This window comes from Amblyomma mixtum, chromosome 1 (assembly GCF_055824585.1).
Source record: "Amblyomma mixtum isolate Tamu chromosome 1, ASM5582458v1, whole genome shotgun sequence".
NCBI classification, from domain to species: domain Eukaryota; kingdom Metazoa; phylum Arthropoda; class Arachnida; order Ixodida; family Ixodidae; genus Amblyomma; species Amblyomma mixtum.
The window spans coordinates 101,858,989-101,878,101 of record NC_143012.1 but is presented as its reverse complement, the minus strand read 5'-3'; the positions used below and the strand labels follow the sequence as shown (position 1 = coordinate 101,878,101).

General features: G+C 46.4%; 1 protein-coding gene across 3 annotated transcripts in view; it reads right to left on the bottom strand.

The window, feature by feature from the left end:
* The window catches only part of Aldh-III (Aldehyde dehydrogenase type III), a 41,943-nt gene extending 24,665 nt beyond the window's left edge, over window positions 1–17,278 (bottom strand). For 2 of the 3 annotated variants that reach the window (XM_089555118.1, XM_089555125.1), the window contains exons 1-4: window positions 17,038–17,278; window positions 16,475–16,524; window positions 16,240–16,383; window positions 10,580–10,675 (exon numbers count right to left, since the gene is read on the bottom strand). In XM_089555118.1, coding sequence (XP_089411244.1) covers window positions 10,580–10,675; window positions 16,240–16,383; window positions 16,475–16,495 — 261 coding nt within the window. In that variant the 5' untranslated portion in view covers window positions 16,496–16,524; window positions 17,038–17,278. The remainder of the gene's footprint in view (window positions 1–10,579; window positions 10,676–16,239; window positions 16,384–16,474; window positions 16,525–17,037) is intronic. The other variant, XM_089555133.1, reaches the window with a different exon arrangement.
* Between the last annotated feature and the right edge of the window lie 1,835 nt (window positions 17,279–19,113).

Genomic DNA, 19,113 nt, shown 5'->3' with positions numbered 1-19,113 from the left:
CAGGGTTAGGGGTCTCTGCCCTGCATGGATTATTGGGGCTTAATGTCAAATAGGGTTCAGCTTATGTTATGGACAATGCAGCGAGCTATGGAAAGAAAAATTATAGGTGTAACGAGATCGGAAGCGGGTGAGGGAACAAGCGCGGGTTAATGACGTCCTAGTCAAAATCAAGAGGAAGAAGTGGGCTTGGGCAGGGCATGTAATGCGAAGGCAAGATAACCGCTGGTCCCTAAGGGTAACGGAGTGGATTCCAAGAGAAGGCAAGCGTACCAGGGGGCAGCAGAAAGTTAGGTGAGCGGATGAGATTAAGGAGTTTGCGGGGATACAGTGGCCACAACTGGCAAAGGACAGGGTCAATTGGAGAGACATGGGAGAGGCCTTTGCCCTGCAGTGGGCGTAGCCAGGCTGATGATGATCACGATGAACGTCCCAAAGCGACTCAGGCTATGAGAGACGCCGTAGTGAAGGGCTCCGGCTGCATGGTGACTTATAGAAGAGGTAAAGGGTTACTGATCTAACAAATAAAGTTTGCTTTTAGAGGCAGACAAATAGAGGGTTTGAACACATTATAGCAACCTTGCAAATAACAGATTCAAACACACATTAGAGAAAAAAAAAGATCTAATGGAAAAAAAGGCTCATCAGAATAGACTGGCAATGCTGAGCACACACTTGAGCCAGGAGACATGTCTGCCACCTGCCGCTGTTCTCCCTTTCAGATGCTTCCCCTTCGGGCCTAGTGTGTAAACACGCGACCAGCCTGCTAGTTCTGAACATTCCCCTCTGACAGCCTTATCTACGACCATAAATACACTCGTGACAGAGTCATTATTATGCAGCTGGGACAAAAATGAAAAAAAGAAAAAAAAAGGCATGCCACCGCAATGCAACTCTCAGCCCCATCTCAGCAGTTCCTTCCAGCAAACATTCTTTTGTAAACCTACGAGATTCGCAGCTCGAAAAAATTTCTTGCTTTCCCAAGATTTCACTAATTATGGAAAAGGGCATTCTCATTTTGCATGCATTTCCCTGCGGAATAATTTACCCCCGAGTTTAAAATCCCCTAGGTCTTTGTCTATGTTTAAATTGAATTTAAAAAGTTTCCTTTCACAGCAATAAGTGGAGTGAACTGCTTCTATTCACGTTAGAAATTCTTGTCCTTAATTATTTGCTAAAAATTTCGACTTTGTTTTTTTGTGGTTTGACAACTGTATCCTTGTATTCTAAATTGTTTCTTTATATTTCTTTTCACAACGCTGTATTTTGTACAATATTATTTATAGTGGTTTGTTAATTTTATTTTGCTCGTCTGTTTTTTTGCCCTGCTAACCTTCTATTTTATTTCCATTATATAAATATTCCTTATTTAAATTACCATTGTTATTACTGCTAAATGTACCTGTCTGTGATGCTGATTGTTTTTCATTCAAGCTAGTATTAATCTACTGGGGGCCCCGTGACAGTCGCTTGACTTTGGGACCCTCGCCTGTGTACTAAATTTATGTAACCAATATATACCCAATATGTACCAAGGCTGTGACGAGTGCAGATGACATTCTCACGCCGTGGAATATAGTGCTAGTATAAAATGGGCGTAAGGGATTTAAAGTGTGCATGCACCAAATGCTATTTCAAATTGGGCCATAACGTACTCTCGTGTCACATACACCATTTCCAGAGTTTAGTGTGCATGACTTTCGCCTAAGCTAAGAATTCACCAAAATGACACCGTGCTTCAAAGCAGGACCTCTTGTTTCGGAGAGAATTCGTCTTTGTTAGTAGGTTTTTCCAGTATGTTCACAGGTCATAAACGGGGTGTCAGGCTTTCGTTTTTGTCTCATCTCACCTATAGCAAAATCCATGAGCGATAAATTTGCTTTATCTTTTTATTTTTAACGACAAATTCTATTGCTCCGAGACCTAAAGAGAACCGTCAATTTCCTGAATAGAATTCTTTCCATTCTAAAAACCAGATGGCACCATTAGGCTAAGGTTAGCCTTGCAACTATTGCCAAGGCTTTGTTATCCCTTCCATCCTTAGAATCTTGCAGAACAATAGCACTTATCTGCCTCTTCCATAAAATTGTTTACAGCCATCATTCCTTCACACTACCTCTTACACAACCGGCCCGCACATCTCACCGACTGCATAATCACCTCAGTTTTAAACGCCTTTCGGGAAGGACCAACGCATTCAACTCATCAGCCCTGCTCCGTGCAATCATTTATTGGAATAGTCTTTCTGACAACATTGTTCACATCTCAGATTACGTTATTTTCAAACAAAAAATAAGCAGCATTTTCTTCTGAAGTGTGTTTTTTCTGAACTGTGTTGTGTAGTGTGTTTTTCAATTTAGTTCTATTTTCTGGTTGGTTGCTTGCTATTGTATAACGATGTTAAAATAACCATCTTCTACTTGCTTCTTTTCCGCAGCCCCAGTTATGTAACCCCCCTCACATAATACTCCTGTCGGAGCCCGTGAGGTATTTGAATAAATAAATAAATAAATAAATAAATAAATTAGCCGAGCAGGAAGATACCAGGAATGCAGCTGTCATGAAAAATACGGCATTGTAGAACTGTAATAACTATGAATCAAATAAGTGGTAACGGGGATCTGGAAAGGGGTGATGGTTCCCAGTCTGAATGTTCCCAGTCTGCCTTTTGTCAATGCAGTTCTGTGCATGAGACCAGAGGTTCAAGCAGCGTGGGGTAGGTAGGCTTCCTCTGAGAGCACATGACAGCACACCAAATCAGGGGTTACAGGGCGAGATGGGATGGGCATGATTTGAAAGCAGCATAGAAGCTAGCAGCAAGATAGGATTAGCGGAGTGATTGGGAGAAATTACGCAAAAGCAGTGGGCTATAGAAATTTTTCAGTTATTTGTACGTGAGGAGTGTTGACAAAAATGAAGAAAGCGAACTAGAGAACTAACAGAGAGAAGTCTGTGGACAACAGGGATGCTGACGAAATCAGCACTGGGAACGTACACAATGCTTAAGCAGGAAACTGCAACAGAAAACACCTACGATAATTCTAGGGAATGCCCTTTGTTTCTTCATATTTTGCCCTCAGGATACACATATTTCCCTCTTTGCATTGCTCCTAAGGATTTCTTTACTTCCTCTCTCGTTACTAGCGTGATGTCCCAGTGCTGTGCGCTACTGCCTCTCTTATTAACGTCCCGATTACATTCCCGAGTAATTCTGTCTTTGGCGTTAGACATCCTCAGGCTTTGGCGCTTCTTAATCAGATCTTTCGTTTTCTGAGATAGCCTACCGGTATCCTGTTGAACCATCCTACCGCCTACTTTTTGCCACCGGGCTTAAGTCATACTTTAAACGGCTGATTCCGTTTACTGTTGGGCTGGCCAGCGGAGTAATACAGGAGGCCGTGGACCACGACCCCGTGTTAACAACTGCTGTTTTCTGAAGTTGCACCCCAATACAGGAATTAGACAAGACAAAACGGGGCGCACTGGATAAAAACACACTTGTCCTGTGTACCCCGTTTTGACCTGTTTAATTCCTAGTGTACATTTAACTAGCCCCCATTGCTGCCTTGCTTTCCACATGTTGTAATGATTCTGGTCAAATGTTTAGGGGAATCCCCCAAGGTGGGGTAGATTTGTAATAAGGGAGTAATTACTCATTGACGTCCACCCAAGCGTAGCCAAATGGCTACAGAGGAAAGCTATACAGCTTTCTCAGAAACTTCGCAGTCAAAGAAAAATTCGTCCTGGTCCAGGGTTCGAACCCAGGACCACTGCTTCACTGGAGCAGTCGCTCTACCAATTGAGCTAACCGGGACGGCATGCACATAGTAGGGCGAGAGCGAAATGATCAATAACTTGAAGTGGGAACAGCGTTGGTCAAATGTTTAGGGGAATCCCGCAAGCTTTCCTCTGTAGCCGTTTGGCTGCGCTTGGATGGATGTCAATGATTAATTACTCCCTTAATGATTCTGAAACTGATAAACCTTGTAATACAGAGAGTTGGTTTGGTTTTGGTTTGGTTTATGGGGTTTAACGTCCCAAAGCGACTGAGGCTATGAGAGACGCCGTAGTGGAGGGCTCCGGAAATTTCGACCACCTGGGGTTCTTTAACGTGCACTGACATCGCACAGTACACGGGCCTCGAATTTCTCCTCCAAAGAAATTCAACCGCCGCGGCCGGGATCGAACCCGCGTCTTTCGGGCCAGCAGCCGAGCACCATAGCCACTGAGCCACCGCGGCGGCTAATACAGAGAGTTGAGCTAGTTGGTAAAAATAGGCAAAGCAAAGAACAAGAGCCAAGAGCAGTTTTCCTTATAGCGTTATGCACACGTTTTTCTCATTAAACCCTCAGGTGTGTATACCTGTACTATTGCTTTCCAGAATCATCAACCTGGGTGTGAGTTTAAAGGCTATCTTGATCAGAGACCTTTCTGATCTAATCATGTAATGGTCGCCTAACTCTGGAACCAAAATCAAATCCTTTGTGCTCATCACTGACCCAACAGTGATAGCAGAATGAGATGGGGGAGAAAAGACCTCATTTGTGGGGATCAAGCCTACAGATGTGATCACCATTTCGGCAGGTCTTGTAGCAAATTTTAATGCAGCACAGGAAAATAGCCACATAAAGCGATGTTGTCCTGCGGTGAACAGTTGCACTGTCGGTGCGCACCACCACATGAACTCATACGAAATTGTTATGTTGGTAAAATATTTCACTCCCTTCAGTGCCTGTTCTGATGTGAAGAGACTGCCTTCATGCTGATGAACGCAACTGGAGAACAGCAGTGGCGCACACGCATGCATTAGCCATCCGTCAATGCAAGACTATGCTCTCTCACATCTGGCTCCACGCTCACCTTCAAGTGCAGCCACAGTGAACTTAAAGGGGGCTCTCAGTATAAAGTTGCGGAATGCCGCCTCACAAATACCCTTCATCAAGAATTTTTTTTAATGCGCTGTGTAGGAGCTGAATTACATGTAGTCCAAGTTTGGTTTGGTTTATGGGGTTTAACGTCCCAAAGCAACTCAGGCTATGAGGGATGCCGTGGTGGAGGGCTCTGGATAATTTCCACCACCTGGGGTTCTTTAACGTGCACTGACATCGCACAGTACATGGGCCTCTAGAATTTCGGCTTCATCGAAATTCGGCCACTGCGGCCAGGATCAAACCAACGTCTTTCGGGTCAGCAGGCGAGAATTTCAGCACCTGCGCGCCTTTCCCTTTCCATTTGTCACTTTTTGCACACTGAGAGGTCCGCACTCCTCTGCCAGCGCCACCTCTGACATAGGCGAGAATTCCCGGGCAGGGGGCTTGCTCTTGCTGACCCCCTGGAATGACGCAACTGACTGGCCCCGGCCATGGTAGCTGCCAAACATCTGAAAGAATCTAACCAACAGCCATCTCTAAACTGACAGAGGCAGGAGAGAGAAATGGAGGGAAGGTGTCAGCAAGTCACCGCAAAGGGCGCAATTTTGACTCCTCTGCTGTACCCAGAAGTGTATTTTGAAAGCTCGTTAATTTGAACCTCGATAATTCGAATAATTCAAACTGCACTACATGGTCCGACCAAGCTCCATAGAGATCTGTGTGTAAAAAAGCCCGTTAATTCGAAAGCGAGTCGGCTCCACTACGGATAATTCCAACTACGCGCCGCCGCATCTGGGCGGCTTGGCACACAGCACGTGGGGAAAAAAATAAAAAGAAATAAAAAAAAAACACCTCCGCAAAGTTAGAGGCTGTGCACGTCCTGAACGGGGACAGAAGATGGAACCAGATAAAACCGTGGAAGAGTGGGTAAAGCCTCAATGGCGCCATCACCGGAGGCGCCGGCCACGGTGGCGGCCGCCAGGCAGCCTCTGAAACTCGCAACTAAATGCTTGTTCATTCGGAAATACGGATAAGTACTGTCGGCGCGGTCCCAGACAAAGCCCGCCTGAGAAAGACTACGACTTCGGACGGGCGCGACAAATTACGTGCGAAAAACTTTTTTTTTGCTTTGCGAGTGTCGTCCATCTTTCCATCAGTCGCCAACGGAAGCATGTGGTCAGCCGCGATCATGACGCCGGCTTTTAGCATCGCTGTTCGCTGCAAAAGGCGTTTGCTGCTATCGCGCTTTCTAATGACTGAGTGGCAGTATAAACGCCCCAATTGCCCATGGCTCGATAAGGCGAACATACTGAAAACTAGGCTTGTGCAACCGGACAAGCCCTGGCACTCTGCCAAGTTCGCTTCCCCCCATTGCGAGAGCTAACGTCAAAAGGTAAACACACCGCGATGTTATCGCTGCCCAGCATCTTGGCGCACTGCCAAGAAATGCGTTGGGCACCATGACCGTGCGAAACGGGGGGAAGCGTTAATGACTGACGCTTTTTTTTTTTCAAATTCTTAGGCAAAAATCGGCGGTGGGTGGGTTCATCATGCAAGTGGATTCGCTACTATGCGAGTAAATACGGTACATATACTGTAATGCAAATGGTAGGAAGCGCGAATACGCGGCGATCGCAATGCAACGCTTCAAAACAAAAAGAAGCAGGCGAAATGACTGGCAGTGACGTATGCTGAGCGTTCATGCTATTGGCTGATCGCGCATGCACTTCCGGGCGAACGGGCGAAATTTTCTACTCCAGCAGCTCCGAGCGACGAGCCAAGCGACACATACATTTCTGTTCGCGCGACGCGTGTCGCCGTCGCGTTCGCGTGAGTTTTTGCGTACATGTAACTCAGCCTTAATTCTAACTTATTTTCCGACCTTTTTTCCCAGTCCCGTGAAGTTCGAATTAACGAGCTTTTACAGTATTTATTTGGAGTGAGTTTATGATGTTGATGCTAGATTTTTTTTTTGCGCACGGGCATCTAACGCCAAAGAGCGCCAGACACAAGGTTTTTTTGCTCGCCTCAGGCTAAAGTATGGCGCATGTTAAAATCAACACTGGGTGCATAGGGATTACGAGTAGTTAGCATGATTATGGTGCATCAAGAGGGTGTATAAGTAATGTGGAATGGCCTTAAGTGGTGTATAGCGCCTAAAAACTGTTAAGAACTGTTACATACTATAAAAGAGGAAGCCAGGCAGCCTCAACCACATTCCTTGCTTGAGCGAGATGGGCGAGGCCCCCTGGCAGCTACGGATAAGCTCAATCTTCTCCTCGACAATGAGGAGAGGCTGAGGTTACTTGGAATAAGAGATCCGTTGTAAAAAGCATCCAGAACAGCAGTTCGCAATTGGTGGCGAGGTGCTGGAAGTAGTAAGGGAATGTGTCTACTTAGGGCAGGTAGTGACCGCTGATCCGGCTCATGAGAGGGAAATAACTAGAAGAATAAGAATGGGGTGGAGCGCATATGGAAGGTTCTCTCAGATCATGAATGGCAGTTTACCAATATCTCCCAAGAGAAAAGTATACAACAGCTGTATCTTACCGGTACTCACCTATGGGGCAGAAACGTGGAGGCTAACAAATAGGGTTCAGCTGAAGTTAAGGACAACGCAGCGAGCTACGGAAGGAAAATGATAGGTCTAACGTTAAGAGATGGGAAGAGGGCGGAGTGGGTGAGGGAACAAACGCGGGTTAATGACATCCTAGTTGAAATCAAGAGGAAGAAATGGGCTTGGGCAGGGCATGTAATGTGAAGGCAAGACAACCGCTGGTCCTCAAGGGTAATGGAGCGGATTCCACGAGAAGGCAAGCGTAGCAGGGGGCGGCAGAAAATTAGGTGGGCGGATGAGATTAAGAAGTTCACGGGGATATGGTGGCCACAACTGGCAAAGGACAGGGTTAATTGTAGAGACATGGGAGAGGTCTTTGACCTGCAGTGGGTGTAGTCAGGCTGATGATGATGATGATGAGCTAAAATTTAAAAAGCCTATCCAATGAAAATATGCACCCATCACCTAAAAATAAAGAAGGGTGGATTGGTATTTTAAATGTGTGCACTTCTGGGAAGTGTTGTATTTCTGTTTCCAATCTCAGGCACATGATTAATATATGGACAATAGAGATGTGCGCTCCCCATCTTGCACACTGGCGCCAGTGTATCCTTTAGAAGATGTGTGTGTGTGTGTGTGGCATATGTATGGCTATCCTCAGTCTGCAGAGAGCAACTTCTATGAATCTATTTGGCTGCTCAGGGGCACTGCACTTGGCACAGGTGAGTTTTCCGTGGCATGTTTCAGATCCACGTCCATACTTTTGACAGTTCAAACATCTTCTCGGATGAGGGACATAGGGATGAACTTTACAGAGGATGAACTGTACTTTCACAGCTTCTAGAAGACGGGACCTTTCAAATGTTAGGACGATACGAGGTGTCACCACCTCTTCATCGTTCCACCTTATGGTGATGCGGCAATGACACCTTGACCTCGGAAGCCTTCCAGGAGATCAGACTGTTTCTTGGATCACATCTTGTTCTGAAATGACACCTTGCAGTGTGTTTAGATTGCGGTAGGGGGCGTGTGATGCTTTTGTTTGGGAAGCGTGTCAGAATGATCTTCCTGCGACACTTCAATAAGGTCACCAGATGGAAGTTTTTTTGCTTTGTACTTTTTCCCTATCATCTTCTCAAGGGTTCTAGCGATAACAGAAACAGACATTGCTGCAACCAGGTCGTTATCCACCAGAGAGTGAATAAAGAGGAAATGAGGAGAGTGGTCACAGTCAGGTCAGGTATTGGTAGAGCTTTTTCATTGGTGTGGTTCCTTTTCAGGGACCAATCAGGTTTTTTAAAAGAAGTACTGATGCAATATTGGTATGCTGATGGTTCACCATCTTATTCACAGGAAGGCCGTGGAGCCCCCCCGACTGATAAACAGACGGTCGGCCGGAACTTGACCATGGCCCCGACCATTCATGGTTTCTACTGTTCACCTTACAACCTATCGGCACGGTTCGGATGACAGCTTTGGTATGGGAGCTAAGAGTCCATGGCGGTGCCGAGCACCATCGCCTTGGGACGCAAGGTGCCCTTGCGGGGAATGAGTGAGTTTATGCACTCTCCCCAGAAGGTGTTTCAGCACCTCTTTAACGGGGGAAGTTGGTCTTGAAAAAAAAAATGTTTGTTAATGAAGTCACAATAATGGAATCTTCAAGAAATATGTATTTTTGTGGGCTGATTCCAATTATGTAATTTAAATTTATGTAAAACAAGTCCTTGTGCACTTATATGTTATGTTATGCAACTTTTTGCCGAGAGCTTTCAATAAATTTTGCTGCAGGAAACTAGCTAGCACCCATGCCATTGGCTTGTCTTTGCATCAGACTATGCAATAAGGGCAAAATTATTATCCTGTCTATCATAGAAGTTGAGTTGGAGGGTTTCGAATTTGCCACTTCACAGACGGGAAGGAACTGATGATTTCACAATCCCGCAACTCACCTTCTATAACAAGCAGGATGACAATTTCACCCTTATTGCATAGCTTGATGCCAAGAGAAACCAATGGCACGCAGTCTAACAAGTTCCCTGCAGTAGAATTTCTTTCAGACTTTAGGCAAAAGTCACCTAACATATTGCATAAGTCCACAAGGACTTGTTGTACATGAAATTAAATTTACATATTTGGAATCAGTACTCAATAATGCATGTTCCCTGAAGATTTCATAGTTGTGAGTTCATTGATAAAAATTTATTTCCAAGACCCTCTTCCCCCCTTAATGCTTCAAAATAAATACATTTTGCCAACATCCAACCGCCATGGCACCTACCTAACATTGTTTCTAGCATCAAGGGACAAAAAAATGAGTGCATCCACTGATTTCTTCAAAAAATGACCAAACGCATTTCTAACGGAAGTGCTAGAGTATTGAGCACATTGAACACCAGGCTACAGAGAAAACCAGCAGAAAAGAAGTAGCGTCGTCCTGTCTGCTTTCAGTGAACAAGTCCTTTTCCGCTGGCATTCTCTGTTAAGCATAGATTTAAACGTTCTACCTATCTCGGCCCTTTATTTTGCAACATTGGTATCCTACTCTTTAAGATTCTTCATCAGCTACCGCTAAGCATATTTTCTCCCGGCACGACCATGAGCAACATCGTCACACGTTTTGCGCTGCGTAGTAACTTTTTACTACCTAAGGTCAGAACTAACTACGGGAAACAATGCCTTCATTTTTCACTCATTGTTTTGGAACTCTTTGAACTTAAACATCAAACAAACTAATACGCTTTCTTTGTTCAAGGTCAAATTAAAGCTTTGCCTTCTTAACGCGTGATTTTTTTTGTTATTGATCATATGTATCGCGGCATCTGTGAGTGTTTTATTGTACATTCTGCTGCATTATATTGTTTGTATTTAAATATTTCAGTAACTCATATTACACTATGCACCTATATTTGTTCTCTGTGTCGCTAATTAATGTGTTGTGTATTTTGTTGCTTATTGAAAATTATTTTCATGGGAGGTCCCACTCGCGGTCTTGTACCATGGGACCTCTCGCTGTATCCGCTTGTAACTGTGTCTGAATTCCTTAATAAACTTTCAACTTCAACTTCGACCATGCACCCAACAGGTCAGGCTCCTTGGGCATCGAGCGTTCAAGAACGACCGCTGGCTGTGCACAAACAGAGGCAAGAGAACTCACCTTTTCGGGCTTCACCCATTGGTCCAGCTCCATCAGAGTGCCCTTGATTTCATTCCGGGTGTACTGGATCTCGAAAAGGATGCTCTCGAACTTGTTCTGCAAAGAGGCCAAGTCGACACTATACACAACACAGAATGGGTCTGCTCACTGGAAGCCTTTTGAACAACAGTCGTTGCACATCTGAGTGCACTTAACGCAAGACAGTGCTGCCAATGGCTCCACTGTTCACACAAAGCTTGGTTTATTGGGGTTTAACGTCCCAAAGCAACTGAGGCTATGAGGGACGCCGCAGTGAAGGGCTCCGGAAATTTCCACCACATGGGGTTCTTTAACGTGCACTGACATCGCACAGCACACGGGCCTCTAGAATTCCGCCTTCATCGAAATTCAGCCGCCGCAGCCAGGATTGAACCCACACAAAGCATTCGAAAAATGAGCTGCAATAATGCCAAGACTGGGAACTTTTTCTTTTCTTGAGTGAACATGTCATAGAAAACAATGTTGCAGGTTCTGCAGGTGCAATCGGAGCCAGGTCCTTCTTCAGGTAAAAGAAGGTCAGGACAGGTGCCTCCTAGTCCCAGGCAGGGCATCTTTTGTTGACACAAGTGACCAGTTTCATTCTATGACTCACTAAAATGTGCAAGTATGTGCAGCCCCTTTTCACACTCATTTTATTGTAACCCCCAGTTTGCTACCAGGGATTGCAACATTGACAACACCAAAAAAAAATGATTGAGTGGCTTCTACATCTTCATCTCGGCAACCAGGTACAGGCTTTTTTAGGTGGAATTTTGGAACAGAAACTAGTCTGTTTACATTCACCGATCGTTTTTTTTGCACTTTCACCCCTTGATCAACTCGCCGTGGTGGCTCAGTGGCTAAGGCGCCTGGCTACTGAGCCGGAGTACCCGGCTTCGAACCCGACCGCGGCAGCCGCGTTTCAATGGAGGCGGAATGCAAAAGGCACCCGTGTGCTGTTAAACATCCCCAGGTGGTCGAAAACATTCCGGAGATATCCCCTACGGCACATCTTTCTTCTTTCACTCCCACCTTCCTCCCTTCCCTTAATGGCTGGTTCAGACGTCCACCGATATATGTGAGACAGTAATTGCGCCATTGCCTTTCCTCGAAAACCAATTCACCCTTAATTCACCCTTTACTGGCCTCAAGCCCAGTAAAGTGAAATCGCGAGCTGTCGCCCTCTGCAAGAATTTGGAATTGGAACAGTTGGCAAATTCTATAAGTAAGTGCAAAGAAAAGACTCTTACCATGTTTTTCACTGCTAAGACTCATAAAGAGGAGGTTCCGTTCCGGTGTATTGTTAGTGAGCGCTACGCTTACCAAAGGCTTATTAGCCAATACCTGTTAAGGCATTTAAACTCGCTCGTCATTGAGGATCCCTTCGGAACAAAGAACTCGACGGAAATTATAGCGTTCTTTCAATCCTGAAAAAGCATTGGTGGCGTGTTTTCGGTAGATGCCAAGGACCTTTTCTATTCTATTCCACACAAAGATCTGTTCTCAGCTATTCAGTCTTGTATTGAAAAAAAAAAAGGTGTTTTGTTTCAAAATTCAGCGGGTATTTCAATGGACAGTTTTCTATCTTTGATGGAATTCTACCTTAGTGCTACTGTGGTCGAGTTTGACAATCGGGTGTACATACAGAAGAAAGGAATTTGCATAGGGTCCTGCGTTGCGCCAGTGTTAAGTACTATTTTTCTCGCAGCAGTTGACAGAAATCTGGACGATAGGTTTGACAAGAGCAAAGTGCTAAAGGTTTTCCGGTATGTTGACGATTTTTTAGTTGTGTTAACCAAGCAAGACGCACCAACTTACAGAGCCAGTACAGATGAAATTCTGGATGCGTTTAAAGAACTCAGTCATGGTTTGGAATACACTTGTGAATTGCCACAGAACAACAAGTTACAGTTTTTGGACTTCGAACTCTCCTTGGAACGAGACCGATTCTGTTGGATGTACAAACCTCGAAGTCAAAAAGAGCTGTTGTCCTACGAGTCGGCTCACTCAAAAACAGTGAAACGAGCCATAGCCACATCAGGATTAGGATCTGTGCTAATGAAATCATGCGAGCATTGCATGCAAGAAAGTTTCCAACTGCAGACCGCACGGTTACTACAGGCAGGTTTTCCGCAATCAGTGATATCGGCAGTGACTGAAGCTTTGCTTCAGAAAGTTAGAGGCAGGAAGAAAAATGTTACTCAGGAAGGCGACAAGAGGGTGAGACCAGCCGTAGTCCCGTATTCCCACCGTGTAGCACATAATACGAAAAAAGTCGCCAATAAATATAGGATTCCCGTAGTGTTTTCTGCCCCTTGCAAGCTAGCTAGCTACGTTGTGTAATAGGATTAATAACGAAAAACCAAGTGAGCAAACCTGTGGTGTAAAGCACGCCAACATGTTCGTCAGGTGTAGGGAAGGGGTGATCTACCAGATTCCGCTTACCTGCGACAAAGTTTATATTGGACAAACCGGAAGGTGCTTGAGCGAACGTTTAAGGGAACACGAGCGTTCACTGGAAGAAAGGCACTGGCTCTAATCTAGCGCTTCATTGCAAAGAATGCAAATGCATGCCTCGTTTACGCGAAACTGTCATTCTAGATAGAAGTAGAGACAGCGTAGCCTAGGAGTTAAAGGAAGCCTTCTTTATAAAAAGAAAGGGCTTGGAATGTGTCAGTGACGCGTCAAAATCATTGTACGGGAGTGAACTTGCCTTTTTAGAACTACATTGCTAAGTTTTTATTGATGACTATGCGAGTTTCAATCATTCAGTATTTTCTGTTTTTAAGGTCTGTGCACTTTTTTCGCCCCACGATGTCACTTTCAATCAGTTTTTATTTTTTTCACAATTTCATTTCGTCAGTTTTTATCGATTTTATCCTTGTTACCCGCTATTGATGTTTTATCAGTTTTTATGGCTCTTTACACCTTGTTACTTTCACTGTTCATAGTCATCAAGTGTATCTCATTTTGTTATCATCCCTTGTTTGATTCAGTTGACTTTTAGCTTGTTCACCCTGTTATGTTTCTTGCTTTTATGGCTCTGTACACCATGTGACGTTGACTGCACCTGATTATCTTTGCCACTGCCTTCCGATATATTGTACGAGTTTCGCTCAATAAAAATTCAGTTGCCAGTTCAGCGCTCTTTCCTGTCCCTTCTTCGTTTTGCCTTCGGGCTTCTTTCGCACTGTTTTCACTCATGCCACAATGAACCGACTAGCCCAGCAATCACCAACCCCCAGCTGTCATGGGAGATTCACCAAAACTCTGAATGACTGAGTCAGACTCGTCTGGCCCAAAGTTGCACTGCTCCTATTGCCAAAGATAAGTTAAGATGGCAGTTGCGTTGCTTGCGATTTTCAGCACCAGAGGGCGGCAGCTGTTTATGAAATAAGTGTTTCGCACCTTTATTTTGTGTTCTAAGCCTGACAACCGTCATTTTTGCAAAAAAAATACCAAACAATTAGGTGACTTTAAAGTGCTCAAATAGTTGAGTGCTTTCTGAAAGGTTGTTGGTGTTCACTAAGAGGCTTCCTTTCTGGGCTCAGTGGTGGCGTCAAGGGCAGGCGAGGGGGTGCAACCCAAATATTTGCTGGGCCACATAAAAATACCCAAGCGCTGCATTCAGACGCTCACAAGGATGGACGTATTAGGCCCCCTGGGTGGAAAGCAAGTGCATTTTATTTATCTTATAACTGGAAGCATGCAATGCTAAAGAGGCATCGTACCCCTCGCCAGTACTACCAATTCCCTTGACGGGTGAGGACACTGCAGGCAATGCGTCCAAGCACCTCTCTTAGGGCAGCAGCAGCAACACTGTGAAGAGCACTGCTCAAGATGTTTTTTGTATGGCAGGGGCACCGCCATTATACTGCTCCTCGGTAGGAAGACAGTGCAAAAACGACAGCCACAGGGGAGGACAAGACACAAAAGTGCACTACAAAATAAAAGGACAAGAACAAAAGAACAAGAAAGAACAAAAGAAGCGAAGATTCTGGGCAGGAGTTTTTCAACAAAAGCAAGCCTTTTGCTTGAAGTTTCCATATCAACAAGAAGGCGGAACACTGCCTTAGTGATCCATCTATAAGCCTGTACTCAGCGAAGCGCGGTTTTTTGGAAGAATTTTTATAATAATATTTGTAACAGGTTTTACTTCCTTGCCTGGTTGTATGTCATGCGCGGTTCTTTCTTTTTTTCTTTTCCCTTTTTTTAATCTGTCTCTCACAATAGCTACATTTACCGCTGAAGAGGTGATCAAACCTTCCTTATCTATTAGTCTAAGATAACTGGCACTGCAAAGTGTGACATGTGATGTGACTGTCTGGTTACATAAATGTGACTTGATGATGACAGAATAAATCAGTTGATAGCAGCGTTCTATTGTGTCTTGTCCTCCCTTGTGGTTGTCGTTTTTGCGCTGTCTTCCTACCAAGTATGAATAACCAACTAGCCCAGCACCATGCTTTATCGAAATACTGCTCCTTACCCACTGTGGTCCAACACATGTCAAGTACAGCTTGCTATCGAACTCTCGTGCTTCCCACAATGAGCAGCTGGCATGGCACCCTTGGGCTACTGGAGCAACTGGGAACTCCGACTTCTGTGACTATAAAGCCCTGAGAAAAGGCTTCTTCCTAAATTAATTGTGCATTCAGCATTTGAATACTGACAAAAATGCTTACAGCTCAAAGACAGAGCTCACCCAATAGCTTTGTTTTCGCTACAAGTTTGTTACTTACCCAGTAACTCACACAGGTGAGCAACCAGTGTCAAAAAAAAGTTTGTCTAGAAAGTGCTACACCCTTGCTTAGTAACCAGGTGGAGGCACGCTTCAGGGCGAACAAGGTTTGGTTTGCGCGGGATTAACGCCCCAAAGGGGCTATGGGGACGCCGTAGTGAAGGGCTCCGGAAATTTCGGCCACCTGGGGTTCTTTAACCTGCACTGACATCGCACAGAACACGAGCCTCTAGAATTTCGCCTCAATCGAAATTCGACCACAGCGGCCGGGATCGAACCCATGTGTTGTTTCAGGTCAGCAGCCAAATGCCATAACCACCGAGCCACCGCGGCGGCCCCAAATGTGTGAACAAGGGAGCCATAGTGCTTCTGAAATGTAAATGTTTCTTATAACATTGGTCAGTAACGAGAGAGTTCCTTTAGCTATCTTTCCTGACCAGACTGTATGCCATCAAACGATCAATTATCAGGTATTGCAAATACCAGCCTTTAATTTGGGCAGTGTTACCAGCACCAATAGGATTGGCAGCAGAGTCCCCATGAGGAAACCAACTCCTTTGTTTACTACAGTAAAAGAGTGGCCCTTTGTTAATTGCTTCACTGCAAAATTAAAAGGTTCCCCTTTATCCACACCAGAAAAAAATATCTTGCTATTCCACTGAGTACATGAGCATGTCTCGCACTGTTTTGCAAAGCTTGGGCCAGAAAGTTCATAGGCTCGAAAAAAAAAAGCAGGTGAGGGCAGCTGTGCTCACGGCCTCTGTTGGTTGCAGGCTGCAATTCAAAGCTAGACTGTCATATCTCTTTACAGAGCACTCAGGGAGCGTCGAAAGATGCACCGAGTCCCCTCCAGCAGCGAAAGAGTTGTTGTCGTGTCGCGCATGCGAGATGGGCCACTGACCTTGTTGAGGTCTTCCTTGAGGGCGTCCACGAAACGGTCGTGATAGTCGCGCAGGAATCTGTCCATAGCCTTGAGCTGCTCGGCGCGATAGCTCGTGGGCCGAGTCTTGCCCAGCTTGAAGGAGCGGCGCAGCTCATCCAGACGCTGGCAGAGAAACACACAAGCACCAGTTTTAAACGACGATCACGAGTGGCTGCTAAACCAGTGATGGTCACCGCTGGCAGCTAGGACATACCTTGGAGTAGCTGCTCGCCATTTCGTCACCACCACCACCAAGGTCCAGAGCTGTGTCGAAAGAAAAAAAAGCACAAACAGAAATGTCCCCAACGCGGTACTGAAGGCTGTCGAAGCAGAAATCACGATAACTTTCGGACGCGCGCTGCTAGCTCCCGTTGCCAGATGTCGCAAACTCATCCGAAAGAGAGCCACTCTCGCGCGCGGCACCAAGTTTCAAAAGGGAGAGAGTTGAGGACCCCGAGGACGGTTCGAAAGGTCCGCCGCGTCGAGGCGAAAGTTGCCGTTCTTGCGCGCTGCGAGCGAAATCCCGATCGGCCCCTCGCTTGGAAGAAGGTAAAACGCGGTCGCCAAGCCACCATTCCCCTCCGAAACGATACCGTCGTGGCAGATATGGCAGAAGAAAGTGCCGCTCCAGACGTCACGGCCGCCGTAACCTAGATCGCGTTCTTTCTAGACCGAAAGCAATCACAAGCAGAACAACACGCGTCACGAGCAGTCCGGTTACCGCGAGACACGCCGACTCACGTAGTACACATGACGGTGAGTGAACGCCCCCCTCACCTCGAGGCGATTGCGAACGACGACGACGACGATCACCGGACGTTTAGTTGAACGGCGCAAACCCTCTGTCGCTGAAGTCCAGATGCAGTCGCGCAGTTGCACATTGGCTGCCGCGTGCTTCCTCAAACACAGCCGGGCAAGAGACTGATCGCGAGGAGAACGATCGAGGAGGTGGAGACGTTTGTTTGTCAGTTTGTATTTTTAATCAGCGCTGCCGTGCGCCGCAGCGCCACCCGGGAGCCTGGCGGGCGCCGCCAGCACTAAGAACACGCGCGTTTTCAAAAGCGGCTTGAGGCGTGCGCGAATCAAGGCCACCAACTGACCTCCTCTGCCTTTTCCCCTAGGTGTTGGTGGAACGAAAAAATCAGCGGCAAATCATTCTGCAACGAAGCGCACGCAGCGTGCGCTGCCTCGAATGGCCCGAGCTTTGCCGTCGCCGTGATGCTCGTTTAGCGGCGCGCGTGCTGTACACTGCTCGACGCTTTGTTTCGACACAGTACTGCTGCTGCAGCGATACGACGCCGCGCCGCGTCCGATCAGCTGGCGTCTCTTCGCTATTCTCGCTTTCTTTAATGGGACGCCGAACACAAACGTTCAACTTTGAGGCGCATTTTTCTGAAACTGTTAGGCAACTATAGTGCACTTTGGTGCTTAGGTAACGTGAAAAACGTTGTGTTTCTGGAAAAGAACACTGGAATTTTTCGTCCCCGCTTGTGGCAAGTATGTACGAGGAAAAACACGCTTGAGAGAGACAGCGCCTACGCGAACTCTATTTCTGGGTCGTATGCATGCGCATTAAGCTGCCCGTTTTTGTTGTTGTTCTCAGCAACCGCGCAAGCGGAGCTCGTGACAATGCATGGAGATCTGGACGGGCCCCGAATGCGCGCATATCGACGACGTCGACAAATAAGACAGAACGCGTAGCGAGCGATGCCCTCGCGACGCGTGCGGGCAGCCTCAGAAAGGCGGAAAGCGATGTCCGCGGCGTAATTAATGGCACGTCTGCGGCGTAAGCTATGCGCACTCTTCCTCGCCGATCGTTGGAGACAGTAACGTGAGCTGGCGGACGCCTGCCTTTCGCCTTCGCGGACCTTGACCACCCCGACTTTCCTGTCACGGGTTTCCTCATCGTTGTCGCCAGGCGCGCTGCGCTGAGAAGCAAGTTCGCCGCTGCAGTGTCTAAGAAACGCCGGAAACGCCGGTGGGAAGTTGAACAAAAGACAGAAAAAGGTGCCGGTTTAACTTTGGCGGGGGGGGGGGGGGGGGGGGGGGGGGAGGCGTAAGCCGCAGAACGCTACCTCCGGTCGAGTCTACATCGCCCGCCCGCGGCGTTCAGCAGGAAACCGCGGCATATAAACGTCGTCTGCGGCCGCCTCTACGTTTTCACCCCGATTAAAACGAACAACTGAAAAAGAGCAAAACAGCAGTTGGCAACAACAGCCCGTGACCCGTCAATCGCAGCAGTAAACTAACATTTTGATGTTTTAAATTATATGTAAGTAAAAAACCAGCGGAAAGGACGCGTTCACAAGAAGGAGAAGTACACAGGACACGTTGTTCTGTGTACTTCTCCTCGTGAACGCATCCTTTCCGCTGGTTTTATAAATGCACCAACTGGCCCAACAAGCTACGCTTCTTCAATTGAAATAATATGTATCGCGCCTATAATTATTTTGTATGAATAGGATCTCGCTCCGTGTTGGTAACTCCCTGAAACTTCACCGTCACGTGCTCATACTACAATGTGCTACCTCATTCAACCCTGGCTCAGCCATAAAATGGAACGGCCTTCCAGATGACGCCACTGTAGCCACCTGAATAAACAATACCTGCGCATCCACATTTTCGAACTACTCTATTCTGTACATACGTTACGAGCTTATTCCTTTGCCCGCTGCTTGTGTGATACCCTCAAAATTGGCGAAGGTAATAAAGCGATGCGGCGTTTAGGTAACAAGAAAAGCTTCCACAATGACCTATTTTCTCGGCGTAATTAGGCCGTAGATTGCGACCTCTCGGCGGAGTCTGCACCGCTGCATACAGTCGTCCTCTGCTACCGCCGCTGCTGTTCCAGCC